The sequence below is a fragment of the Balaenoptera borealis genome (genome assembly GCF_965194805.1).
Source record: "Balaenoptera borealis genome assembly, chromosome: 12".
NCBI classification, from domain to species: domain Eukaryota; kingdom Metazoa; phylum Chordata; class Mammalia; order Artiodactyla; family Balaenopteridae; genus Balaenoptera; species Balaenoptera borealis.
Window position 1 is genome coordinate 48,849,580 of NC_138869.1, and position 27,885 is coordinate 48,877,464.

Genomic DNA, 27,885 nt, shown 5'->3' on the forward strand with positions numbered 1-27,885 from the left:
TCCTTTTAAATAAATAAAAGCTAAAAAAAAAAAAAGAATATTTTACCAAGTTAGAGAAAGCAGTTCACACTTAAGAAATATCCAGAGCTCATCCTTTGTTCTGTGGTGTGAATCAGGCTTTTTGTTTGCTTCCTCCTCCACCAGCAGTTAAGATTCAGCTTTCCCTTCGCTTCTGTGTCTGTTACCATTTATCCTTTTTCTGCCTTTCAAAATTCTGTTAATACCTCTAGTCTGATTTGACTCTTCTCCTGTTGGGCCTTTGTGTTCCAGTGACCTTAGCGGGATTAGGGAGGGAGTAGAGATCAGTACAAAAGTGCTGTGGGCTGTGTTTATACAGATTTCCCTTGTGCATGTTCACACAAAACCCACGTAGGGGAGAGGAGCCAGAGGGACCCATAGGCACACGGAGCAGGACACAGCAGAGTCGACACAGAGATCAGCAGGTGAAGGAAGGGCTGTTTGCTGGGGATGACCACAAGGGATGCAGTGAGTCCGGGGGTCCCCTATTGATGAGGGCAATGCTGGCTGAGGGCTGGCCCCTGCGGAGAGGGGTGTAGGGGTCTTGAGCACTGGATAGCTGTCCTCGGCAATAACACCAGCCCCAGTAAGTCTCTGCCCTTTACTTAGGCTCCTCTGCCCTCACACAGGGCTGGAGCAAGAACCTCTTGTTTCAGGAGCCGGTGACCTTTGAGGATGTGGCCGTATACTTCACCCAGAATGAATGGGTCAGCCTGGATCCTATGCAGAGGGCCTCGTACAGGGAGGTGATGCTGGAGAATTATGCAAATGTGGCTTCCCTGGGTGAGATATCTTTTCTCCCTGCTCTTGTCTGCCTCTGCCCTTTGAGCATCCTGGCTTCTTTCTTCTTTTGACTTGTGGGGTCTCTAATAACCCTTGTGGGTAGTTGCTTTGGAGGCTAAGCTCCCCAGAGGCTACTGGGCTGGGAGAACCCTGGGTTCCCAGGTTTTGAAATCACTATCCTCTAACCCTGGGAGGGACTCTGCCCCATGCATGGAGGGAAGTGAAGAGCTGTCAGGAGCTCACCAGAGCCTTTGCCTCTGTTTTCAAGTTCTCTGAGTATTTGGAACTTGAGTAGAGGATTATTCCAAGACTCTGCCCTGCTTTGTGGGAATTTTCTGTCCTCTAAGATGCACAGGCTGACTTCACTTGGTTTCTCCCCACCTGGCTCACTGGAGAAAAAGAGGGCTGAGAGGTGACCCTGCTTCATGATTCCCTCTACCTTTGTTTTCCTGTTTCTTTCTCCCTGGGCAGCTTTTTCGTTCACCAGACCTGTTCTGGTCTCTCAGCTGGAATGAGGGGAAGTGCCATGGGGCCTCGATCCCTGGGAACCCGTGGGCAGGGAGGCCTTCAGAGGAGTGTGTCCAGGTGAGTATGAGACCCTACCTTTCTTGCTTAGCCTGCTTTCTTGTTTTCACACTTCAATATGCACAGAGTGTTTCCTCTCTTGTGAGACTGTTTTCATTCCTCTGGAATCGTTACATGTGATGCTCTGCATTCATAGTGGTTGCCTCCCTCAAGTGAGGAAGGGCCCTTCTCTTCCAAGAAGGGTGTGGCTGCAAGATTTCTTCGCGTGTTCACATTTGCCTCTCCACCTCACCACCTGCCAAGGGACACTGTCTGAGCAGCTCTTTTCATCCCTGTCATGTGGAAACATTTTATTTTTCCATCAGTTTGTTTTTGCAAAGATGAGGATGTCAGCCACCTTATGAGGAAAATAGACTTCTGGGGGCCTGTCTGGCAATCTGCGTATGCATAGGGTACATTATTTGTATGGGAAATTGAAGTATGTGTTCCCAAACACTAACTTAACAAATATTAAAAATTTATTTTTATAATGGAAATTTTCACACATATGCAGACACCAGCCCAGTGCACCCAGTGTACCCCTCACCTCAACAGTCCACCTATATCCTGCCATTCTTGTTTCATCTTCCCTCCATGGACACTTAAAAATATATGGATACCTCCCTGGTAGTCCAGTGGGTAAGACTCTGCACTCCCAATGCAGGGGGCCTCGGTTAGACCTCTGGTCGGGGAACTAGATCCCGCATGCATGCCGCAACTAAGAGTCCACATGCCGCAACTAAAAAGTCTGCATGACGCAATGAAGATCCCCCGTGCTGCAACTAAGACCCAGTGCTGCCTAAATAAATAAATATTTAAAAAAATATATATATATATGTGTTTTTTAACAGATGAACTTTTGAAGCAAAACTTGTAAATGAAAGTGAATGGCTTCCTCATTTTGAGAGGTATTGATATGAGAATTAGAAATAACAACATAGTATATATACACATATTTTTTTTGCCTTTGTTATTGTGCTTCACCCATTCTCTGCCTGTTAAAATTTCCTGTGCTGTTCAGACTCTTTACAGAGAATGTCCATTAATAATGCACATCTCAGGACTTCCCTGGTGGTCCAGTGGGTAAGACTCCGTGCTCCCAATGCAGGGGGCCTGGGTTCGATCCCTGCTCAGGGAACTAGATCCCACATGCCGCAACTAAGAGTTTGCACGCCACAACTAAACATCCCGCATGCTGCAACTAAAAGATCTCGCACGCCGCAACCAAGGTCCCGTGTGCCACAGCTAAGACCCGGCGCTGCCAAATAAATAAATAAATATTAAAAAAAAATAATGCACATCGCTCCCCACCGCCTCCGTGCTCCAGCCTCGTGTGCTTTTCTGGATATGACCCCAAGACTTCAGGTTGTCTGGGTTAAAAAAATATTTTCTAAACAGTTTGCTTGTAAACACATGAGGTTTTTCTCTGGCCCAGTGCTGATGATTATATTAGTTTTTCCTTTTTAGTTAGTTTAGGATTTCACATTCCATGTTGTTGTGTTAGACTGTATATACCTCCGGTATAGAGTTTTAGGAAAAAGGACAACGATCATTACGTGGTTGTCTCTAGGACTGATGTCCATTCTTGGAAGGGTTCTTCACGTGTCCAGTGCTCTTTTCTTTTAGAGGCAAGCCTGCACGTCTTCCCCTTCCTTCTGGATGCTGTGGTGTTTGCCCTGCGTGGTCCCCTCAGCCGCAGCATGGGAGCCTGCTGCTTTACTAGAGCCAACTTGATGACAGAGGTTGGGTCTCTCTCAGAGATTATGACATGGATAACATTTTAAAAAATAAGCAGCTCTTAAGGAATTTCAGCCTGTGGGACCTTTTGTAGTACTTGAGCTGCTCGACTGGCCCTTCTTCTCCACTCTCAGCGGTCTCTCTCTCACCTCGGGCTCTCCATTCATCACTTCTTTACATCTGCACTGATCCATCTGATCCCCTTGGGAGACAGCAATTGGTCCTTCTGTCCTAGTTAACAGACTCTGCTGTTTTCCAGTCTTCACGCTCTTCACGGGAATGCTCCTGGCCTCGCTGGCCTCCCTGGCCTCTTTCACAGAGTTCCACTTGTGGGGCTCTGCTGTGTGGTGGTCTTTGACCATTTGGTGTACATATTGGAAAATATCCCCTTACTCAGGGCAAATCAGAACCACTTGATCCTGTTTCCTCTTTAGCATAAGTATTTTCTTTTTGTGATATTGGGGGCTGACACTTGTATTTTCTTTTCATGATATCAGGCGGGGAGACCAGAACTGACAAGGAAGAATCAATGCCAAAAGAACACATTTCCAAAGAAGCAGAGTCCCACGGACTGACATTAGGAGGGCTGCCAGGGAATGTTCCCCAGCACCTTGGCTTCAGGAGCCGCCTAGAACAGCACAGCCACGGGATGATTAAGAGGACAAAGTCAAAGAGGAGAGATTTCACAGATGGGTCAACCAGGCATCAGGAGGCCTGTGCTGTGGAGAGCGGGGAGAAGTGTGAGAAACTGGGAAAATACATTAGTGTTAGCACACAACTCACTACGAATCAGACAGTTTCTAGCGGTCAGCTATCTTATAAGTGTGAAAAATGTGACAGATGCTTCATTCGGATGGCAGACTTCCACAGACATCAGAGATGTCACACTGGTGAAAAATCTTTTGAATGCAAAGAATGCGGAAAATACTTCGGATATAATTCCTTACTTATCCGGCATCAGGTAATCCACACTGGGAAGAAACCAGTTAAATGCAAAGAATGTGGGAAAGGTCACAGTTCAGATATGGCCTTGATTCAGCATCAGAGAACCCACACTGGAGAAAAGCCCTATGAGTGTCGGGAGTGTGGCAAGGCCTTCAGCTGCAGCTCCGTCTTCCTCCAGCACCAGAGGTTGGTTCCACACTGGGGAGAAGCTCCATGAGTGTGACGAATGTTGGAAAACTTTCAGCTGTAGCTCAAGTTTCATCGTCCATCAGCGAATGCACACTGGGGAGAAACCCTACGGATGTAAGGAGTGTGGGAAACGATTAAGCTCCAACACGGCCCTGACTCAGCATCAGCGGATCCACACTGGGGAGAAACCTTTTGAATGTAAGGAGTGTGGGAAGGCCTTCAATCAGAAAATCACCCTGATTCAGCATGAGCGTGTCCACACTGGTGAGAAACCTTACGAGTGTAAGGTGTGTGGGAAAACCTTTAGTTGGTGTGGAAGTTTCATCCTGCATCAGAAACGCCACGTGCAGAAGACATCTATCCAAGAGTAGCACTCTCCACAGCTAGGCTCACAGTGCCTCTTCTTGTTTCTCCCCATCTTCATGCTTTTGATCAATGTCATCACTGCCTTTTCTGAACTGTGCTAATTCTATTTATTTATTTATTTATTTATTTATGGCTGCGTGGGGTCTTCATTGCAGCACGCAGGATCTTTCGTTGTGTCGCACCAGCTTCTCTCTAGTTGTGGCGTGGGCTCCAGAGTGTGCAGGCTCATTAGTTGTAGCTCGCAGGCTTAGTTGCCCTGTGGCATGTGGGATCTTAGTTCCCTGACCAGGGATCGAACCCGCATCCCCTGCGTTGGAAGGTGGATTCTTAACCACTGGACCACCAGGGAAGTCCCTAACTGTGCTAATTCTTAAACATCTGCTGCTTCTCTCTGCATAACTGCAACGCGTGCTCCTCTGGCCTGTCCCACTAGGATGTTTAATTCAGACTCTCAGCTTCCATCATGAAACTTTCCTCAGGTTCTCTTAACCCTTGTTTCCCCAAGATGAACTCTCTTTACAGTTAGAGAAGACAAACAAACCCCCAAACTTAAAAACATCAAAGGAAGGTTTCCAGATTGAAAGGATACACCAAGTGCCCAGCAAGATGGATTGGGAGGAAACCTACATCAAAGACCATCACTGTGAATGATCAAAGCACCAGGTTTAAAGAGATGTTAAAACGTTTCAAGAGAGGGAAAACAAAAGATCAGGAGTAAGAATAGCATTGGATTTCTCAACAGCAACCTTGACATATGACAATGGTGTATGCCTTTGACATTCTAAGGGAAATGATTTCCACCAGAATTTTATACCCTCAAGTGTGAATATAGAATAAAGACATTTCAGACCTTGTACCTCTTAAAACTTTATCTCCCCTGCATCCTTTCTCAGATGTGCAACCCTAAACAAGTGTTAAGAAAAAGGCAAGATATGTGGACCCTCTATTACAATCTGTATATTGGAAGTCTTCTAAACACAAAAATAGAGGGCCCCTGTCTGTGTGGAGCCATCTGCATCTTGGAAGGACAGTCCTAATAGGGTGCAGACTTCCAGAGACCTACCTTGGGTACAGTGCCCACCCTCACTACTTCTGACTCTGCAGTGACTCTTCACTACTCAATTGCAGTCTATGCCTTTGCAAAAAATGGGCTGTTTGTACACTTTGAATCAGATGCAAGGCCCTATTTGTCTGAAATTTGTCCATCTCATTACTGTTCCAAGTGACCTCCCATCAACAAACATTCCCTTGCAATTTCATCTAGTTATTTTTTATGATCTGGAAGAAGCCACCATTATTTTCTGTTACCTGTGGTTACAAGAGAAGTAAATACGTTCTGTTGTAGCATCCACTCGTGCAGACAGCTTGACTTTGCCCACTGCAGGAAGCAGAGGGTAGTGGTTAATCATTCGGAGCCAGGCCAACTTTGGTATGAACCCAGGCGTGTGACCTTGGTTAAGTTATGGAAACTGCACTAATTTCCTTATCTGTAAAATAGGGATGACCGTCTACCTCACAGGATTGTGCTGAGGATTAACTGCATTAATACACACAGAAGTGGTTAGAACAGTGACTGGAGCATAATAAAAGTGTTATTTATTATCATAATATCATTGATAAGTTTTGACTTATCATGTATATACCAGTGAAACAATCACCACAATCAAGATAATAAACATAGCCATAACACCCAAAACTTTGTTTATGCCCCTTTGTAATCCCTCCCTCTTGGCTCTCCCCCAGCAACCACTGATCTGCTTTCTGTCACTGGGGTTTTTTTTTTGTTTTTGTTTTGTTTTTTTGTTTTGGCTGCGCCTTGCGGCTTCTGGGATCTTAGTTCCACGACCAGGGATTGAACTTGGGCCCTTGGCAGTGAAAGCATGGAGTCCTAACCACTGGACAGCCAGGGAATTCCTTCTGTCACTTTGGATTAGCTTTCCTTTTCTAGGATTTTATACAAATGTTAACACCTTGTATGTATTCTTTTTGGCCTGGTGTCTTTCTCAGCATTTTTTTTTTTTTGTGCCAAATCCTAACCACTAGACCATAGGGGAACTCCACTCAGTATAATTATTTTGAGATTCATCCATGTTGCATAATATCAGTGGTTCATTCCTTTCTATTGCTGAGTAGTGTTCTACTATTGATATACCACCTTCTGTTTGTCCATTCACCTCTTGATGGGTGTTTGGGTTATTTCCAGTTTTTGGGTATTACAAATAAAGCTGCTGTGAACATTTGTGTTCAAGTCTTTGTAAGGATGTACACTTTTATTTCTCTTAGGTAAACACCAGAAGTGGAATGGCTGAGTCATAAGGTATGTGTATATTTAACTTTTTAAGTATCTTCAGATTGTTCTACCAAGAAGTTGTGCCACTTTACCCTCCTACCAGCATTGTGTGAGAGTTCCATTTCTAATACATCTTTGCCTACACTTGATGTTGTTAGCATTTTTAATTTTAGCTATTATAATAAGTGTGTAATGCTATTTCATTAAGGTTTTAATTCGCTTTCCCTAATGACTAATGATGTTGAGCGTGTTTTCATGTGCTTACTTGCCTTCCATTATGTCTTCTTTGGTAAAGTCTCTGTTTATATCTTTTGCCTATGTTTTTACTGGCTTTTCTTTTTATTGATCTTTGAGAGGTTTTTATATATTATAGATACGGGTCCTTTTTCGTATATGTGATTTCCAAACATTTTCTCCCAGCCTGTGGTCTGTCTTTTCATTCTCTTAACAATATCTTTTGAAGAGCAGAAACTTTTAATATTGATGAGGTCTAATTTATCAGTTTGTTCCTTTATGGATTGTGCTTTTAGTGGCATATTTAAGAAATCTTTGCCTTACCCAATTTTACAAAGGCTTTTTCCTATTTTTCCTTCTAGGAGTTTTATAGTTTTAGATTTTACATTTAGTTCTGTCATCTATTTTGAATTAAACTTTGTATAGGGCATGAGGTATGGATCCAAGTTCCTTCCTCCCTCTCTCTCGCGCTCCCTTCCTTTTCAAATGGGTAATTTGTTGTAGCACCATTGTCCATATATGTGTGGGTCTAGTTCTAGATTCTGTTTTGTTTCGTTGATCTGTTTGTCCATCTTGATGCCATTAACACACTGCATTAATTACTATAGTTTTTCTAAGTATCGAAGTCATATATTGTTAGTCCTCCTACTTTGTTTTTTGTTGGTTTGGCATTTCCAGGTCCTTTGCATTTCCATATGAATATTAGAATCAGTTTGTCAATTTCTACAAAATATATCCTGGGATTTTGATTGAGATTGTATTGAATCTATAGATCAATTTTGGTATAATTGACATCTTAATTATATAGACTCTTGATTTGTGAACATGGTAAATCTCTCCATTTATTTAGATTTTTATTAATTTCAGCAATATTTTGTAATTTTTACTGTATAGTAACTAACTCCTGGGATAGAGTCATATATACAGATATCTAGGGTCATTCTGTCTTCTAGCAGTGGGAGGCCAATTTCCCCTTTTAGCTCTGAAGTGCTTGGTGAGTAGGAACCATATATATGGAACTGTGTTCAGTAGACCTATCAGTGGTCAAAGAAAAAGTCTGTTCATGTTGGCAGCAACACTGGCAAGAAGTGGTCACTGAAGTAAGGCTACTGTTGACCCATTGATTTTCAGAAGCATCGTCACTGTAGTGAGGCATTTGCTAGTTAGCTGTTGTCCAGTGGGTAGGACTGTCATTGATTGGCTAGCTTTCAAGGGCATTTGTCACTGATTGGCTCATGTTCTGAAGATTGGGGCTGCCATTGATTTGATAACTCTCAGAAGCATAGTTGCAAGGGTCACCAAAGTGAGACTGTCACTGGCATTGGCTGATTTTCAGAGCATGTGTGTTGACCCGAAGTTATGTAAGTTAACGGCATTTACTTGTTCTTAAGGGCAATTACTCGTTCGTGGCTTGGAACTTTGGTCAAAGAACAGTCTTTTCCTTTCTTGAATCTGAAAAAGTCCTTTTAATGTTTCAATTCTCAGCGCCGCCCCCCTTTCCTTTCCTCAGCCAAACCCGCCGGAGAGACTGTAAGGGATTATCCAGATCTTCAGTTGTGGAGGTATGATTGTTTTTTTCATCCAGTGTTGAAATTTAAGTTACTTGCCAGTTAACTAGGCGGAATAGCTGTAAACTACGGAAGTTTTGTACTACATTGAAAAAAGCTAAACACAGGACATTTAGGGCGTCCTGCCAAAGTCAATACAGGACAAAATCATTTAATATAGGACTTGTATATACCGGATGCCTGGCAACCTTAGTCACTGTTATTTTGGTTGTTAAATGAATCTGTCCTAAAAGGTCCCACACACGCCTAGGTCCTAGGAAGGGAGAGGGCTTTAAAAAGGTAGATGGGAACCATGGTTCTCCTAAGGGCTGCCCAGCCTAGGGCCCAAGCAGGATGCCTGGCGTGGGCCTCAAGGAGATGACACAACAGAAGCCATTCTCCCCACACCTGCACAGCCCAGGCTCCAGGTGACCCAGGGAACAAAGGGGCCGACAGCTGATGGGGCAGTCGGTTAACTGGGGCCCCACCTAGGTCTAGAGGCCGAGATCTGAGTAGAGCAAGGTGGCATCAGCACCCTCACAGCCCGCCCTCAGTCGGCTCATTGGTTGAAGCACAGGAGCGGAGGCACCCGCCGCTAGCACGGCGGTGCGGCGCCCGCAAGTGACGTCACGGGCAAGAGCCCGCCCTAATCCCTGCCCCTCGGGTCACGTGAGGCCGCGCCGCGGGGACCACCGAGATGGGCCGCCTCCGGGCGGCCTAGAGGGGCGCTCGACGCCCGTGCTCGGTTCCGTATCGGCTTTCGGAGACTCACTTCTTGGGGTTCTGAGGGAAACAGGCTCGGTTCAGGCGAGTTCTTCGTGCCAGTCTCGTCCGGCGCCAGCTTCCTCGCTTTCCTTAGCGATTCGTCAGCACCCCGCCCCTGAACTCGCCTCTCTGACCCGGTGCTCGGGTGTCTGGGCCTCGCAGAAGCCGCCGAGGTGGCGGCGGGGCCTCCTAGAGCCCTGGTCCAGTCCCTTGCCCACCGAGGCGTGATCGTCTTTTTTGTCCTAAAGAAGTTGGCCCAACTGCCTCCCGTGCCCGGTACCGAATTTTCTGATGTTTGGGGTCTCCTATCATCATCACCCACTGGAACACTTGAGTATTCTAGCTCAATCCAGATCCACCCCTGTCTCCCTTCTCCAAAGGCACCCTTTTTGGGGTCAATGTCATGGTCCCTCTAAGCGCTTTTTTAGGTTTTTGTTTGTTCAGACCCAGCACCGTAGGGACAGGATTCGTCTTGGATCCCTAGGTCCGCTCAATGTGAATGGGCCCCGGAACGCTCTTGGGCAGAGCAGGCAGGTGGTGGATTGTCCCGAGGACCAGGCAGTGCAATTCATGAGGAGTTTGGGGCGATCAGCCAGAGCGGGGCTGATAGTCTCCTGCCAGTGCTCGAAAGGAAAAGACAGAAGACTGTGGGCGGTTGTGGGTGACGTAGCACAGGGACTATTGCACTCATGGCTCTTCTTCTCTTAGCTTTTAAGGTTCTTGCTCTTCCAAACCCAGAAGACAGTGCACGGAGCCAGGGAACATCAGCCATGCTCCAAACCACTTGGCCTCAGGTGAGCTGAGCTTCTTTTCAGTCTTTTAAAAATCACTTTAGCTATCAGGTAATCAGGAAAGGACCAAGAAGGCCTAACTTGGCCAGGCTATGGTTTCCCTCTTGCGTCCATCCCCAGGGCTATGGTTGTAAATACGTGGTGGAGGAAATAAGAGTCTTGTGTGTACAGAGTGATGAGTTTGGATGAATAGGTTTAAGTGGAAAAAGGGGGACCCAAGCCAAGAAATTCCCCCTGAATGTGGAAATCCAGATCATGTTCTACAAATAGAAGTTGCAAGCACAGATATAGCAAACAGCCTTACCAAAGGGGAAATGAGTTGGGGGTGGGGGATAAATTAGGAATGTGGGATTTTAAAAAAAAAAGGTTGCCTGCCGAGATCAGAGAAATTCCTTTTAAAAAAAAATAAATAAATAAAATAAATAAATAAATAATTTATTTTTGGCTGCGTTGGGTCTCCGTTGCTGTGTGCGGTCTTTCTTTAGTCGCGTCGAGCGGGGGCTACTCTTCGTTGCGGTGCGCGGGCTTCTCATTGCGGTGGCTTCTCTTGTTGCGGAGCATGGGCTCTGAGTGCACGGGCTTCAGTAGTTGTGGCACGCGGGCTCAGTAGTTGTGGCTCACAGGCTCTAGGGCGCAGGCTCAGTAGTTGTGGCACACGGGCTCAGCTGCTCCGCGGCATGTGGGATCTTCCCGGACCAGGACTCGAACCGGTATCCCCTGCATTGGCAGGCGGATTCTTAACCACTGTGCCGCCAGGGAAGCCCCAGAGAAATTCTTTATTGAAGAGATTGCTCCACAAGTAGTAGATGTATCCCAGAGAGACCAGCATTGTTTTTTCCATATGTGCTTTCTAAATGCTAGGTGCATAGTACTGAATAATGCAGACAGGTTCCCTTTTCTCATGGAGGGTACTTTTACCAAAAATAAATAAGTTACCATAATTACCTGTTGCTAAAGTACAGTGCTTCGTAAAAGTGTGGTCCATGGGTGGGCAGCATCAGGATCACCTGGGTGCTCATTAGAATTGCAAATTGTTAGTCCCACCCTAGACGCGGAGTCAGATTGGGGAGGAGGGTAAGTGGGGTCAGGAATCTGTTGTAACAAGCTCTCCAGGTGATTCTTATGCACCTTCTCAAATCTGAGAAGCCCCAAAGAAGCTACCTTTGAAGGTAGTGGTCAGGGAAGCCCTCATGGAGGTGGTCACATGATACTGAGACCTCAAGGATGAGGTAGAAATAGTCTTGAAAACTACTGGAGAAGGAAGTAAAGAAGAGCTTTCCAGAGAGGACAGCAAATGCATCGGCCCTGGGCTGGGAGAGAAACCTGGGTGTACTTTGGAGACAGGGAGAGGTCAGAGGAAGTAGTTCATTGTGAGGTGGGACAACTAGGCACATGGCTTGGAGGTCACTGTGAAGACTTTGGTTTCTATTCTGGGTTCAGTAGGAAGACACTAAAGTATTTTAAGCAGGGGAGTTGAAAGGGTTGGATTTATATATTAAAAAGGTTTTCAGCCCGTAGTGGTGCATTGGTTGCAGAAGAGTGTGAGTCAGGATGATATTGCAGTCCAGGTAAGAGATTAAGTATTGCTCTCCCTGCCCCTTTCCCGTTCTTTTTTAGTAGACTTTATTTTTTTAGAGAAGTTTTAGGTTCATAGCAAAATTGAGCAAAAAGCACAGAGTCCCCATATGCTTCCTGGCTCCACACATGCAGAGCCTCCGTCATTATCAGAGTGGTACATTAGTTACACTTGATGAACCTACACTGACACATCATAGTCACATAAAGTCCGTAGCTTGCATTAGGGTTCACTCTTTTTTTTTTAATAGATTTATTTTATCTATTTAATTTATTTTTAATTTATGTTTTGGCTGCATTGGGTCTTCGTTGCTGCACGCGGGCTTTCACTAGTTGCAGCGAGCAGGGGCTGCTCTTCGTTGCAGTGCGAGGCCTTCTCATTGCAGTGGCTTCTCTTGTTGCGGAACACAGGCTCTAGGAGCACAGGCTTCAGTAGTTGTGGCATGCGGCCTTCAGTAGTTGTGGCTCGTGGGCTCTAGAGCGCAGGCTTAGTAGTTGTGGCGCACGGGATTAGTTGCTCCGCAGCATGTGGGATCTTCCTGGCCAGGGCTCGAACCCATGTCCCCTGCATTGGCAGGTGGATTCTTAACCACTGTGCTACCAGGGAAGCCCAGGGTTCACTTTTGCTTTTGTACATTCTATGGGTTACAAATGTATAATGGTATGTATCTATTATTGTAGTATCATACAGAGCCTCTTCACAGGCTCTAAAAATCCTCTGTGTTCTGCCCTCCCTTCCTGGCAACTATTGATCTTTTTGCCTTTTCCAGAATGTTGTGTAGTTGGTATCATACCTTTTCATATTGGTTTTGTTCACTTAGCAGTATTCATTTAAGGTTCTTGTGTGACTTTTCATGGCTTGATAGCTTATTTCTTTTTAGTGCTGAGTAATATTCCATTGAATGATTATACCACAGTTTATTTCTCCATTCACCTACTGAAGGACATCTTGGTTGCTTCCACATTTTGGCAATTATGAATAAAGCTGCTATAAACATCCTTGTGCAGGTTTTTGTGTGGACATAAGTTTTCAACTCATTGGGAAGATACCGAGGATCATGATTGCTGGATCATATGGTAAGAGTATGTTTAGTTTTGTAAGAAGCTGTTAAACGTCTTCCAGAGTGGCCGCACCAGTTTGTATTCCCACCAGCAATGAATGAGAGTTTGTGTTGCTCCACATCCTTGCCAGCATTTGGTATTGTCAGTGTTTTGGATTTTGGCCATTCTAGTAGATGTGTAGTGGTAGCTCATTGATTTAATTTGCATTTGCCTGAAGACATATGTTGTAGAGCAGGGGTCCCCAACCCCGAGGCCAAGGACCGGTACTGGACTGGTCCTGTTAGGAACCAGGCTGCACAGCAGGAGGTAAGCGGCAAGCAAGCGAAGCTTCATCTGCCGCTCCCCGTCGCTCGCATTACAGCCTGAACCACCCCCCAGCCCCCACGTCCAGTCCGTGGAAAAACTGTCTTCCACGAAACTGGTCCCTGGTGCCAAAAAGGTTAGGGACTGCTATTGTATAGCGTCTTTTCATATACCTGTTTGCCATCTGTATAACTTCTTTGGTGAGGTGTCTGTTCAGGTCTTTTGCCCATTTTTTAAATCGGGTTGTTCATTTTCTTATTGAGTTTAAGAGTTCTCTATATACTTGGGATAATAGTCCTTTATTATGCCTTTTAAAATATTTTCTCACTCTCTATGGCTTGTAGTCTCGTTTTCTTGAAGTATTGTCCTTTTAAGGTAGGGTTTAATTCCCCCTCATCTTTTCTTTCAAAAATGTACTTCCTTCAAAACCTTCTCAGCTAGTCTTTCACACTTACTTTTTTCAGATTACTGTCAATGATCCCCTACCCCTGTATAAATCTCATTGATTTTTTTGTGGGGGAGTGGATTTTTTTGAATTCATAGGCAAAACTGGGGTAATTGACTTCTTTACAAGTTTGATTCTTCCCATTCAGAAACACTGTATGTTTCAATTTATTCAGTTCCTCTTTTATTTATTTTAATAAACATTTAGTTTTCTTGTCTTGGTTTTGCAGGTTTTTGTTAGGTCTGTTCTTAGCTATTTTCATATGAATGGCATCTTATTTTCTCTTTTTGTCTTCTAATTGTTTATGGTGGTATTTAGGAAAGCTAATCATTTTTGTTCACTTATCCTATATCTAGCTAACTTAATGAATTATTTTGTCAGTTTTAAATGTTTTTTGTTTATTCTCCTGCGTCTTGGATATTTTTTAGGCAGATAGCTATTTCATTTGCAAGCAAAACTGTTTATGTTTCTTTCCTATATTTATGCTCCTTCCCCAGTCTTTCACAGAAAGTAGAACCTCAGTGCGTGGTAAATGATCAACCATCAACTTTAATGGATGTGCTCTGGCACTTCACTGTTAATGTGGTATTTGCTGTTGTTTTCTGACCTTCTTCATAAGTGTAAAAATTTTTATTGGTGATCAAACCATTTTTGAAATTAATTCTTTCAGCAAATTCATATTAATCATCTTGCATCTGCCAGGCAAATGTACTGTGCGCTAGTAAACCAATAATGAACAAAACAGAATCCTTGCCTCATGACTTACAACCTGGTGGGGGGAGGTAGACAATAAAAGTATAATTTGTCAGATGATGAAAAATACTGTGGAGAAAAATAAAATAAGTTGAGGTACATAGGGACCATCCATAGGAGGAAGAAGAATGTATCAACAACCTAACTGTCTTGAAAAAGTAAGTTCTCCTTTAATAATAGGCATTTTTTTGGACTCATGATACCTGGGGTTATTTGACAGCAGATGGGAAGAACAATTTGGGGAGGAAGATGGTACTGGGTGGAGAAAGTTGTGAGAACAGCTCTGAAGATGTGAGGGAGTGAGGTTTGACTTGCTGCACACAGAGGTGAACTTTGGTTTACCTGTGAGCCTGTGGTCGCTGTCCTCAGAAGCCCTTTAATGCCTTGTTGAAGCAGTGATTACTCACAGGACATCATGGTTCTGTCTGATGTTTGGATTTGGGGCTCAAGCTATTTGGGGGGCCCTTTGGACCTTGTCATTGCCCAGCTTAAGGGTCAACTCTCCCTTTGAGAAGTTTCTAAATTTGTTCTTCTCTCAATGTCTCCTTTTGAACTGAGTTCCCTAGTTCTTGTTTGCAAAGGACCCCCTCAGAAGGACCTGAGTGTAGCTCCAGTAGAGTGGCTGGGAGCAGTTTAAGTTGCCAGCATTGATGCTTGGGATATGTTTCTTCCCTGCTTCCCCCAGGAGCAATTGTGAGAGCATTCCCTTCTCCCTGTCCCCTCTGCTGACTTCAGTGCACAGGCTGCCGGGAGAGACTGGGACACTCAAAGAGTAAGGGGCTTAGCTGAGCCCCTGTGGGTAGGTGTCTTCCTTTTCCTTGGGCTGAAAAGAACAAGGCTGACTGCATAGGGTGGTGAGAATCTCCTAGGAAACGGAATCATCTGTGGGGTCATGAAGGTGAGAAGGTGCAGAAGGCAGGAAACCCCTCCAGGCTGAGCCAGTCTCTGTGGTCTGCACTGTGCTGTCTATAGAAGCAGAGAAGGTAGCCAGTGGACACCGTTAGAAACTGCTCCTACGTCTCATGGAAGATGCAGAGGCTCTGGCTCCTAGGATGGTATGTGTGGTTTTGAAATAGCTGATCCCTCAGTGTTGATTGGGGGAGGGGCCCCATGTGGCCTGGAGGGAGCACAGTAAAGGTGGCTTGATAGGTAATTTTGGAAGTTGGGTTTGAAAAGATGTTCTCCGAAGATGGGGCCACACCAGGTTATGATGAGGTTCAGGGGTTAGCCATGTGTTCGGAGAAGTTCATGACCCCGTGTCGGAGGCAGCATGCTATGTGGGAAGAGCCCAGGTTTGCTGTTTGACAGGTTTGGGTTGAAGTCCCAGCTGTGTCACTTCCTGGCTGTGTGATCTTGGGCAAAGTAATGAATTTTTCTGAATCTTAGTTCCATCCTTTGAAAAATGGGAGTAACAACTGTGACTTTATATATATGTTGTAAAGAGTAAATGAAAGAGAAGATTTTTTTGATGTGGACCATTTTTAAAGTCTTTATTGAATTTGTTACAATATTGCTTCTGTTTTATGTTTTTGGTTTTTTGGCCACGAGGCATGTTGGATTTTAGCTCCCTGACCAGGGATTGAACCCGCTCCCACTGCATTGGAAGGCGAAGTCTTAACCACTAGACCACCAGGGAAGTCCCAAAGACAAGATTTAAAAGTGCCCACCCAATGGGGCTTCCCGGTGGCGCAGTGCTTAAGAATCCGCCTGCCAGTGCAGGGGACACGGGTTCGAGCCCTGGTCCGGGAAGATCCCACATGCTGTGGAGCAACTAAGCCCGTGTGCCACAACTACTGAGCCTGTGCTCTAGAGCCCGCAAGCCACAACTCCTGAGCCCACGTGCCACAGCTACTGAAGCCTGTGAGCCTAGAGCCTGTGCTCCACAACAAGAGAAGCCACCACAATGAGAAGCCCATGCACCGCAATGAAGAGTAGCCCCTGCTCACCGCAACTAGAGAAAGCCCGCACGCAGCAACGAAGACCCGACGCAGCCAAAAATGAATGAATGAATGAATAAATAAAGTAAAATAGATATATTAAAAACAAAAAAAAGTACCCACCCAAGAGCCTGATGCCTAGGGGCTAATCCACAAATATGAGTTCCCTTCACTCTTGGGAAGATGGAGGTGGCCCAAGGGAGACAGAGGGGGTACATTTTGGCAGGTGGGATGGAGCTCAAGACAGGCGGACATGCCTGTGCCCAGAGGTAGCACATGGCCAGCCTTCTTTGAAGACAGGTGGTTTGGAGGAGAGGCCACAATGGGCAGGCTGCAGGTTTCCTTCAAGAGAGCTAGCTTTCTGATAAGGTAAGAAGGTATAAAAAGAAATTTGTAAAATACTGGGACTATTTCTTTTTTTATTTTAATTTTTTTAAATATATCTTTATTGAAGTATAATTGCTTCACAGTACTGTGTTAGTTTCTGTTGTACAACAAAGTGAATCAGCCATATGCATACATATATCCCCATATCCCCTCCCTCTTGAGCCTCCCTCCCACCCTCCCTATCCTACCCCTCTAGGTTATCGCAAAGCACCGAGCAGATCTCCCTGTGCTATGTGGCTGCTTCCCACTAGCTATGTATTTTACATTTGGTAGTATATATAAGTCCATGCCACTCTCTCACTTCGTCCCAGCTTCCCCTCCCCCACCGTGTCCTCAAGTCCATTCTCTATGTCTGTGTCTTTATTGTGCCCTGCCACTAGGTTCATCAGTACCATTTTTTTTTTTTTTAGGTCCATATGTATGTGTTTGCATACGGTATTTGTTTTTCTCTTTCTGACTTACTTCACTCTCTATGACAGCCTCTAGGTCCATCTGTCTCACTACAAATAACTCAATTTTGTTCCTTTTTATGGCTGAGTAATATTCCATTGTATATATGTGCCACATCTTTATCCACTCATGTGTTGATGTACACTTAGGTTGGTTCCATGTCCTGGCTATTGTAAATAGTGCTGCAGTGAACATTGTGATACATGTCTCTTTTTGAATTGTGGTTTTCTCAGGGTATATGCCCAGTAGTGGGATTGCTGTGTCATATGGTAGTTCTATTTTTAGTTTTATAAGGAACCTCCATACTGTTCTCCATATGTATGATATTGATATTGTAAATGTATCAATTTACATTCCCACCAACAGTGAAGGAGGGTTCTCTTTTCACCACACCCTTTCCAGCATTTACTGTTTCTAGATTTTTTGATAATGGCCATTCTGACCAGTGTGAGGTGATACCTCATTGTAGTTTTGATTTGCATTTCTCTAATAATTAGTGATGTTGAGCAGCTTTTCATGTGTCTCTAGGCCATCTGTATGTCTTCTTTGGTGAAATATCTACTTAGGTCTTCTGCCCATTTTTTAATTGAATTGTTTGTTTTTTTGATATTGAGCTCCATGAGCTGTTTGTATATTTTAGAGATTAATTCTTTGTCCATTGTTTCATTTGCAAATATTTTCTCCCATTCGGAGGGTTGTCTTTTCATCTTGTTTATGGGTTCCTTTGCTGTGCAAAACCTTTTAAGTTTAATTAGGTCCCATTTTGTTTATTTTTGTTTTTCTTTCTATTACTCTAGGAGGTGGGTCAAAAAAGATCTTGCTGTGGTTTATGTCAGAGTGTTTTTCCTATGTTTTCCTCTAAGAGTTTTATAGTGTCTGGCCTTACATTTAGGTCTTTAATCCATTTGGAGTTTATTTTTGTGTATGGTGTTAAGGAGTGTCCTAATTTCGTTCTTTGACATGTAGCTGTCCAGTTTTCCCAGCACCACTTATTGAAGAGGCTGTCTTTTCTCCATTGTATGTTCTTGCCTCCTTTGTCATAAATTAGGTGACCATATGTGCGTGGGCTTAACTCTGGGCTTTCTATCCTGTGGGTCTTTTTCTTCTCTTGTGTTTCCCGCCTAGAGAAGTTTCTATAGCATTTGTTGTAAAGCTAGTTTGGTGGTACTGAATTCTCTTAGCTTTTGCTTGTCTGAAAAACTTTTGATTTCTCTGTCGAATCTGAATGAGTTCCTTGCTGGGTAGAGTAATCTTGGTTGTAGATTTTTCTCTTTCATCACTTTAAGTATATTGTGCCACTCTCTTCTGGTCTGCAGAGTTTCTGCTGAAAAATCAGTTGATAACCTTATGGGGATTCCCTTGTATGTTATTTGTTGCTTTTCCCTTGCTGCTTTTAACTTTTTTTCTTTGAATTTAATTTTTGTTAGTTTGATTAATATGTGTCTTGGTGTGTTTTTCCTAGGGTTTATCTTGTATGGGACTCTCTGTGCTTCCTGGACTTGGGTGACTATTTCCTTTCCCATGTTAGGGAAGTTTTTGACTATAATCTCTTCATATATTTTCTCAGACCCTTTCTTTTTCTCTTCTTTTTCTGGGACCCCTATAATTCGAATGTTGGTGTGGTTAATGTTGTCCCAGAGGTCTCTGAGATTGTCTTCAATTCTTTTCATTCTTTTTTCTTTATTCTGCTCCTCGGCAGTTTATTTCCACCATTTTGTCTTCCAGCTCACTTATTCGTTCTTCTGCCTCACTTATTCTGTTATTGATTCCTTTTAGTGTATTTTTCATTTCAGTTATTGTGTTGTTCATCTCTGTTTGTCTGTTCTTTAGTTCTTCTAAATCTTTGTTAAACATTTCTTGTATTTTCTCAGTCCTTGCCTCCATTCTATTTCTGAGATTCTGGATCATCTTTACTATCATTACTCTGAATTCTTTTTCAGGTAGATTGCCTATTTCCTCTTCATTTATTTGGTCTTACAGGTTTTTACCTTGTTCCTTCATCTGTGACATATTTTTCTGCTGTCTCATTTTTTTTTTTTTCCTTTTTTTTTTTGTGAGTGGGATTGTGTTCCTGTATCACTGGTTGTTTGGCCTGAGGCTTCCAGCACTGGAGTTTGTAGGCTGTTGGGTAGATTTGGGTCTTGGTGCCAAGATGAGGACCTCTGGGAGACCTCACTGCGATGAATATTCCCTGGGGTCTGAGGTTCTCTGTTAGTCCAATGGTTCAGACTCGGAGCTCCCACTGCAGGAGCTTCAGCCCAACCCCCAGTTCGTGAACCAAGATCCCGCAAGCCACGCAGGGTGGCACAAAAAAAAAAGAAAAAAGAAAAAGGAGAACAGTAACAAAGTAAAAAATAAAATTAAACTAGGAAACTAACAGATATGTTAGAAAAAATATAAAAATAAAAATAATGATGAAACAACAACCAGAAGGTAAAACAGAACCACAATAGTAAAAACAAGGAGGAGAAAAAAAAGAAAAAGGTGGAAAAGGCCTTGGCTCTGGAAGGCACGGCCTGAGCAGGGGCGAGGTTTGGGCGGTGGGCAGGGCCTATGATTAGGACCCACAGGGCTGGTAAAGGCCCTGACAGGTGTGGGGGGTGGGGCTTAGGCTCAACAGAACAGAAGGGGCCCAGGCATGCCTCCCACCTCTGGTTTCAGAGGGTGGGTGACCCCACTTGGGAGCTCAGCAGGCATCCTGGGCCCCATTGGGCAGGACAAACGCCCTCACTCCTCTCCTGCTCCTCCAGTGCCAGAGGGCCCCTCCCGCCTGCCTCTCCTGTTCTCCCCGGTCTCCCTCCCCAGGACCCATGCGGCCTGGAGTGGGCTTTGGAGGGCTGGGGAATCAGCCTGGGAGCTTAGCAGTCTCCGTGGGCCTGAGTGGGTGGTGCACATGCCCTCTGCTCCTCTCTTGCTCCTCTGGTCCTGGAGATTGGGTAGGGGAAACGCTGGGTGTGCTCCCCATGATCCGAGCCCCTGAGGGTCCCACCAGTCATGGGAACCCCTCCCCCCTCTCAGGCACCCTTCAGGGCCGCCGGTCCTATCCAGCCTCCACTTCTCCTCCCCCCTCAGTCCCCCCACGTCCTACTGGTTCACTTGGGGCTTCTTCCCATCTCCTTGGGCATTGGGGTCCCCCACCAGCATCCGGCAGGTGCCCTAGTTGTAGGGAGATGCAAACTCTGCATCTTCCCACACCGCCATCTTCCTGATGCTTCCTAATTTTTATTTTATTATGGAGTATAGTTGATTAACAATGTTGTGTTAGTTTCAGGTGTACAGCAAAGTGATTCTGTTATACATATACAAGTATCTTTTCCTTTTCAAATTCTTTTCCCATTTAGGTTATTACAGAATATTGAGCGGAGTTCCCTGTGCTATACATTGGGTCCTTGTTGGATATCTGTTTTAAATATAGCAGTGTGTACATGTCAATCCCAAACTCCCAATCCGTCCCTTCCCCCCACCGCCAGTCCCCTGGTAACCATAAGTTCATTCTCTAAGTCTGTGAGTCTGTTTCTGTTTTGTAAATAAGTTAATTTGGATCTTTTTTTTTAGATTCTGCATATAAGCAATATCATATGGTATTTGGCTTTATCTGTCTAACTTACTTCACTTAGTATGATAATCTCCAGGTCCATCCATGTTGCTGCAAATGGCACTATTTCATTCTTTTTAATGGCTGAGTAATATTCCATTGTATATATGTACCACATCTTCTTTATTCATTCTTCTCTCAATGGACATTTAGGTTGCTTCCATGTCTTGGCTATTGCAAACAGTGCTGCAGTGAACATTGGGGTGCATGTGTCCTTTTGAACCATGTTTTTCTCCAGATATATGCCCAGGAGTGGGATTGCTGGATCATATGGTAGCTCTATTTTTAGTTTTTTAAGGAACCTCCATACTGTTCTCCATAGTGGCTGTTACCAATTTACATTCCCACCAGCAGTGTAGTGGGTTCCTTTTTGTCCACACCCTCTCCAGCATTTATTGTTAGTAGATTTTTTGTTAATGGCCGTTCTGATTGGTGTGAGGTGAATCTCATTGTAGTATTGATTTGTATTTCTCTAATAATCAGAGATGCTGAACATCTTTTCATGTGCCTCTTGGCCATCTGTATGTCTTCTTTGGAGAAATGTCTGTTTAGGTCTTTTGCCCATTTTTGGATTGGGTTGTTTGTTTTTTTAATATTGAGTTTCATGAGCTGTTTGTAAATTTTGGAGATTAATCCCTTGTTGGTCACATCGTTTGCAAATATTTTCTTCCATTCTGTGGGTTGTCTTTTTGTTTTGTTTATGGTTTCCTTTGCTGTGTAAAAGCTTTTGAGTTTAATTAGGTCTCATTTGTTTATTTTTGTTTTTATTTCCATTACTTTAGGAGACAATCAGAAAAGATCTTGCTGTGATTTATGTCAGAGAGTGTTCTGCCTATGTTTTCCTCTAAGAGTTTTATAGTATCTGGTCTTACATTTAGGTCTTTAATACATTTTGAGTTTATTTTTGTGTATGGTGTTAAAGAATGTTCTAACTTCATTTTTTTACATGTAGCTGCACTGGGACTATTCCCAAGGAGTGGCCCCTCTGCGCATAGTGGAAGCTGTTGGGGAAGGCCAGGAGAAGCTGGGGCAGGGAGTACATGCGGCCGTGCATATGTACTTCGGCTGAGTGGAGACAGAGAGAGTGGTTGGTGTACAGAAAATTAGGTGACAGGTTAAGAGTACATGAGGGCAGCAGGTGCTAGAGGGACAGATCCATGGAGAAATGAACATAGGTGTTGATGCAGTTACCAGGCAGGAGAGCCCCAGATGCCAAGTTATGAGGTTAGGATGACAGTTTGGAGCCCCAGAGCTGAGTAGGTGGGAGAGCATTGGCGTTCCGAGTTTGGAGGTGGGAACACTGGCTGAGGGCTGGCCTCTGGCTGGGGTGCTGAATGCTCTTGTCCGTAGAGCAAACCTTCCACGGGGCTCAGAGTCACAGACCCTGGCAGGTCCATCTCTTCCCTGCAGCTCAGACTGCCCCCCTCTGGCCCTCGCTCAAGGCTTCAGCAGGAACCTGTTGTTTCAGGAGCCAGTGACCTTTGAGGATGTGGCCGTGTACTTTACCCAGAACCAGTGGGCCAGCCTGGAGCCTGTGCAGAAGGCCCTGTACAGGGAGGTGATGCTGGAGAATTATGCAAATGTGGCTTCCCTGGGTAAGGTCTCTCTCAGTGGCCCTCTGTGATAGTTTCACCTCTTCTCAGATGTCTTGGGGATTCTAGTAGTCCTTAGGTTTGATGGCTCCAGAGGGGAGTTCTGCACTCATCAGCCTTTGGAGATGCTGGGTGGGGAAATCCCAGGTTCCCTTTGGCTTTGAAATTGGACTTCATTACTTCCCAGGGAAGAGCGTGGTTCTGGACCCTGAGGGAAAGAATTCTCCCGGGTACCCCTGGGAGACCTCTGTTCCTCCGTCCTTCCAGTGTTGTGGGATGTGGGCCCTCTCCTGTGTGGAGGAGCCTCCCAGGATATCAGTACATACATCCTTCCTGAAGGGATTTCATTTCTTCTGAGTCAGGGTGAGCTTGCACTTTCTCCCTGAGGAGAATCACTATCTCCCTGGCCATACCTTGGAGCGCAGTTTGGACCCCTTCCTCAGAACCCCTGGTGGCTCATTGGTCCCCTGGGCAGTCAACTTCTCCCCTCCCCAACTAGCCCACAATGGGGTGGGCAGAGATCTCAGGAACAGCTCTGGATGTCTCCCCTCAACTTGTCTCTCTCTCTTTCTTGCTGGAGAAGCACTTCCATTCCCCACACCTGTTCTGATCTCCCAGCTGGAGAGAGGGGAAGCACCATGGGGCCCAGATCCCTGGGAAGCAGAGATTTTGAGAGGCATCTGTCCAGGTGAGTAAGAGGACCTAGTGCTTTCTGGTTTTGCCTTCCTGGTTTACTAGAAATATTTGTCCTGCACAGAGAACAAAGCTCCCTGTAGTTTTTATAAGGTAGTACTCAGTACACTCTCTGACCTCTGTTGAGTTCCCGCACTGAGCCCGGAAGGACCAGTCGCTAGGAGTGCATAGCTGCACGCTGTCCACATCCACGTGGCTATCCTCCCACGGAAAAGCTGTGACCCACTACCTCTGAAACCACCTCTTTTCTCACTTACCAGGGAAAATATTTAATTTTATGCCAATTTTCATGGCAAAGAAGTAGGGTTTCAGCCATACTTTAAGGGAAATATTATTCTGTGGGTCAAACTGATTCATCTGTGCCATAGCTATGATTTTATTTGCCTCTTTAGTGTTTAAATCATGTTTAGTATTTAAAAGTTCCTGATGTCATAATCTTGAGGTTTACGATGTATTTGTTTTCTATAGGGCTATAGAGGAAAGGGCAAGAATATTCCCCCAATACCACACCCAACACACCCACCCACCCTAAAATTTCCCACAGACTGCTTACCAGTCCCAGGAACTTTTGTTTACTTGGGTTTTCTTTCTTTTAGGAAGAAAGTTTCCAGGCCTCTTTTCTCACACATACTGTGACATTGTAAATAGTGGTTCCTTTAGCAGTAATACCACAGTGGCCTACAGCTCTCCGATCAACTTGTATTCTGGCTGACTTTCTGAAAGAACTAATGTTTTATCCCAGAATATTATGCGGATTTTTTTTGGCTGTGCTGTGCGGCTTGTGGGATCTTAGTTCCCCACCAGGGATTGAACCTGGGCCCTTAGCAGTGAGAACACGGAGTCCTAACCACTGGACCACCTATGTGGGATATTTAAAAGTAGAATTATCAGGCCATTATTTAGAATTCGGAATAGGGGGTGGTTTCCTGGCTTCCAGGTGGGGCATTGGGATCCATTGTGTCTCTGTGTGTGTTACCGCGCTGCTCAGCCGCTCATCTCACGGGTGTCTTTTCCCTTCTTTGAGGTCTCCCTCTCTCTCTTTTAAAACCTGTTTCCATTTCTTGCTGATTCCTCTCACCTCTCCCACTCTTTTTTCTTCTTTTTTTCCCCTCCTGCCTCTTTTCCTTACCCGCCTCCCCTTTTTTAACTGGCTGTGCCGCATCGCTTGCGGGACCTTAGTTCCCCAACCAGGGATTGAACCTGAGCCCCCTGCAGTGGAAGCACGGAGTCCTAACCACTGGACCGCCAGGGAATTCCCCTTCCCATTCTCATTCTGCACATTTCACCTGCCCTGGTTCATTCCCCAGCCCTTCCTTATAAGAGGCACTTCCTGGACTGTTTCCAGTGTCGTCACTTCTCCAGTTATACGTTATTGTTTTTCTTTTTCTCTCTCATCCTCCTTTATGGATGCTTGTAGCCATCTTATGGGTATATTTTTAAAAAATCACTTCCTACGAGAGAAAATCAGGACCACTGGATCCTGTTTCCCTTCCAGTTCAGTAATGAGGAACACTTGTGGTTTCTTTGGTCAGGTGGTGAGTCCTGGACTAAGACAGAAGAGCCAGTGGTAAAGCAGGAAGCCCCTGAAGAAACAGAGGTGCACAGCATGCCAGTGGGAGGGCTTTTCAGAAACGTGTCTCAGCACTTTGATTTTAAAAGCAAGGCACCATGGCAGACTTTCAGTCTGAATCCCAATCTAATACTTCGAGGTGGAATGAAGTTCTACGAGTGTAAAGAATGTGGGAAGATCTTCAGATATAACTCAAAGCTCATTCGGCATCAGATGAGCCACACTGGGGAGAAGCCCTTCAAATGTAAGGAATGTGGCAAAGCTTTCAAGTCCAGCTATGACTGTATCGTACACGAGAAAAATCACATCGGCGCAGGACCCTACGAATGTAAGGAGTGTGGCAAAGGTCTGAGCTCCAACACAGCCTTGACCCAGCATCAGCGGATCCACACGGGCGAGAAGCCCTATGAGTGTAAGGAGTGCGGCAAGGCCTTCCGTCGGAGCGCAGCCTACCTTCAGCATCACAGGCTACACACTGGGGAGAAACTCTATAAATGTAAGGAATGTTGGAAAGCTTTTGGGTGTAGGTCACTTTTTATCGCCCACCAGAGAATTCACACCGGGGAGAAACCCTACCAGTGTAAGGAGTGTGGCAAGGCGTTCACCCAGAAGATTGCTTCCATTCAGCATCAGAGAGTTCACACCGGAGAGAAGCCTTATGAGTGTCAGGCATGTGGGAAAGCCTTCAAGTGGTACGGCAGCTTTGTTCAGCATCAGAAATTGCACCCCGTGGAGAAGAAGCCTGGCAAGGCCCTCGGGCCGTCCCTGCTGTGTCCCCAGGGCCCCTCTTCAGCCTTAGCTCCCATGCCTTTCCAGGGCCCCTGCTCTGCTCCGGCTGTGGCCATGCCTTCACTGGCCTTGCCACACGCCGTCCTCATCCCTGCCTCTGGGCCCGTGTTCATGCTGCTGCCCGCCTCTGGAGTCCCTTCTTCTCCTGTCCAAATAGTACGAGTCTTCCAGGGTCTTCCTCCCACTGTGAAGCCTTCCCCAGTTATTCTGACCCCTTCTCCTCACCCCTCGTGAGCTCTGTCTTGGCACTTCTGTGGCTGTTACACACAGCAGATCTCCAACCTAACTTAAGCTTGATTTGTGGCTTTTACACCGTACATGTGTTACAGCTGTTTCGGCATAAACGCCATTGTAATCGAGATATATTTAAAGACTGTGTTTGTATAATATATTCTGTTTTTTTCTGGGTAGAAAATGGAAATACTTGACCTTCATGTTGGTCCCTTTCAGGCTTGAACAGTAACGGCCGTGTCTGCATTGTCAGGCTGCTGGTGGTCGAAGTGCTAATAGGACGCTTTGGTGAATTAGGGACGTTTGAGAGAGAGGACATCCCCGCATTAGGCCCCTGTGATTAGAGAGAAGCAGCCTGGGAGAAACAGAGGAGGCATTTAAGACCTGTCAGAGTTGAGAATTGGAATGAGCTTCCAACCATAGCCTTTAGAAATGAATGCAGATTGTTCAGTGGGTGAAGGTGTTGTGTATTGATGCAGTTGAATGAGCTTTGAGTTGGGTTGCTATTGACACAGATCATTGAGGATCTTGTACGTCTCTGCAAAAGATCATTTGAAATAACCAGTTTAAAAACAAAAAAAAAACATGCAGTGATAACAATTATTTATATGATCAATAGCAATCATGTCTTTAAACATGAAGTTGCTTTTTTTAATCTTTAGTTTTGCTCTTGATATCTAAATGTTTCCTTGTAACTTTGGTTTCCTAAGTAAATATACACCAAGGCATTCATCTTTGCTCCATCCGTTGCATAAATTTTTCTTGGTGTGCATTCTGGTTTCCTGTTTGCAAGCACTGGTTTCTACATTGACTTTTCTCCAAATTGTAAACATGAACTTTGGCAAATTACTAAAGAAATAGGAGCAGCTGATTTGGGGGAAATCTGAATATGCCTGCAGAATTGTATTTTAGGAATAAAGAGGGCTATGTAACGGGTCAGTGGTTAAGCTTATGTGACAGGTTAGTGAAGTGGAATTTTGGATTGCTCTTGCTTTTGACCTTAGGTGAGAATCTTTTATAACTGTGCAAAGGACTGTGTGAAGTAAATCCTGGAAAAAGAACTTGAGTTATGCATTACAGGCACACCTTGTTTTATTGCACTTCACTTTATCCATTTCGTAAATACTGTTTTTTACAAATTGAAGGTTTATGACAAAACTGCATTGTTGGATAATGGTTAAGATTTTTTAGCAATAAAGTATTTTTTAATTAAGGTATGTTCTTTTTTTTAGACAATGCTATTACATACTTCATAGACTATAGTGTAAACAACTTTTATATGCACTGGGAAACCAAAAAATTCGTGTGGCTTGCTTTCTTGCTATATTTGCTTTATTGTGGTGGTCTGGAACTGAACCAGAAGTATCTCTGAGGTCTGCCTGTATTAGCACTAATATAAAGTAAATCCTTAAATGTTGATGGAAGGGGCCATACATTTTTTTAAAGTTGCTTTTGCTGTCTACATGTGTCTCCAACCTTTACATTATTGGTTCTTAAACTTTACCATGTGTCTGAATAAGCTGGTGTAAAAAGAGTAATTTTCTGGCCTAACTCTCGGAGATTCTGATTTTGGATATCCATGGTGATGCCCAGACCTTTAGTGTGGACCACACTTTGAGAGAGGTGCCTTGAGCAGCAAATGCCTGGGGGGTGTACCTTGATGAAGAGCTTGCCCATTTCACAGTGATCTTCAGGAGAGAAACCTCTAAAAGTAGTTTGGGTGGTATCAGTTTAGAAGAAGAGAGAAAAGTAAGTGAAATTTGGTCTGTAGGGAAAAAAAGAAAGGAGCAAAGAGAACTGATGTAGCTTACGAAGAGTTCTTGAGGTCTCCACTGCCAGAAGGTTCGTGGGGGTTGACATTGGTTACCTTTTGCTGTTTTTGTGGTTTATTTGCATGTTGGATGAAAGAATGAGGAAAATTTTTTTTCTTATATAAAGTTAGTACACTTCAAAATAGCTCTTGGGTTAAAGAGAGCGCAAAGTGAAAGCTGCAGATGATTTAGAACTGAACAGCAGTAAGAATAGATCATAGCAGGGTCTAGGGGATGTGGCGAAAGGTGGTACTTGGAGCAATGTTTACAGTCTTGGATGCATTCTTTAGAAAATGAGTTTGAAGGCTTGCAATTCAGAAGGTTGGGGTGGGGGGTGGGATGGTGGTGGGAAACAAAAAAATTAACCAAAACCTAAAAACCAAACAAACAGACCACCAGCCCCCTTCCCAATAAACTTAGAAATAAGATACACAACAGAGTTTGGTGTTTGTTTATTTATTTA

General features: G+C 44.5%; 1 protein-coding gene and 2 long non-coding RNA genes across 9 annotated transcripts in view; 2 read left to right on the forward strand and 1 right to left on the reverse strand.

Moving 5' to 3' along the window:
• Positions 1–27,885, reverse strand: part of LOC309608567 — a 44,059-nt gene that overhangs the window by 9,158 nt on the left and 7,016 nt on the right. The window lies entirely within an intron of this gene.
• On the forward strand, positions 454–27,857 carry ZNF621 (zinc finger protein 621; the record flags this gene model as incomplete). 7 transcript variants are annotated; one of them, XM_082348647.1, is made up of 6 exons in its annotated part: positions 9,313–9,714; positions 10,147–10,232; positions 12,813–12,881; positions 22,205–22,331; positions 22,909–23,016; positions 24,554–27,857. In XM_082348647.1, 4 exons carry the CDS (start codon positions 12,879–12,881, stop codon positions 25,612–25,614), a joined length of 1,299 nt encoding a protein of 432 aa, XP_082204773.1. In that variant the 3' UTR covers positions 25,615–27,857. The 7 variants fall into 7 exon arrangements, with proteins under 7 accessions (XP_082204772.1, XP_082204767.1, XP_082204768.1 ...); XM_082348641.1 differs by lacking the exons at positions 9,313–9,714; positions 12,813–12,881 and adding an exon at positions 8,596–8,688 and having other exon boundaries at positions 22,147–22,331; XM_082348642.1 differs by lacking the exons at positions 9,313–9,714; positions 12,813–12,881 and adding an exon at positions 8,596–8,688 and having other exon boundaries at positions 22,147–22,331; positions 22,912–23,016.
• Positions 4,173–6,919, forward strand: LOC309608529. Its single transcript, XR_014232931.1, has 2 exons — positions 4,173–4,434; positions 6,886–6,919. It is a non-coding gene; the product is annotated as an uncharacterized lncRNA (long non-coding RNA).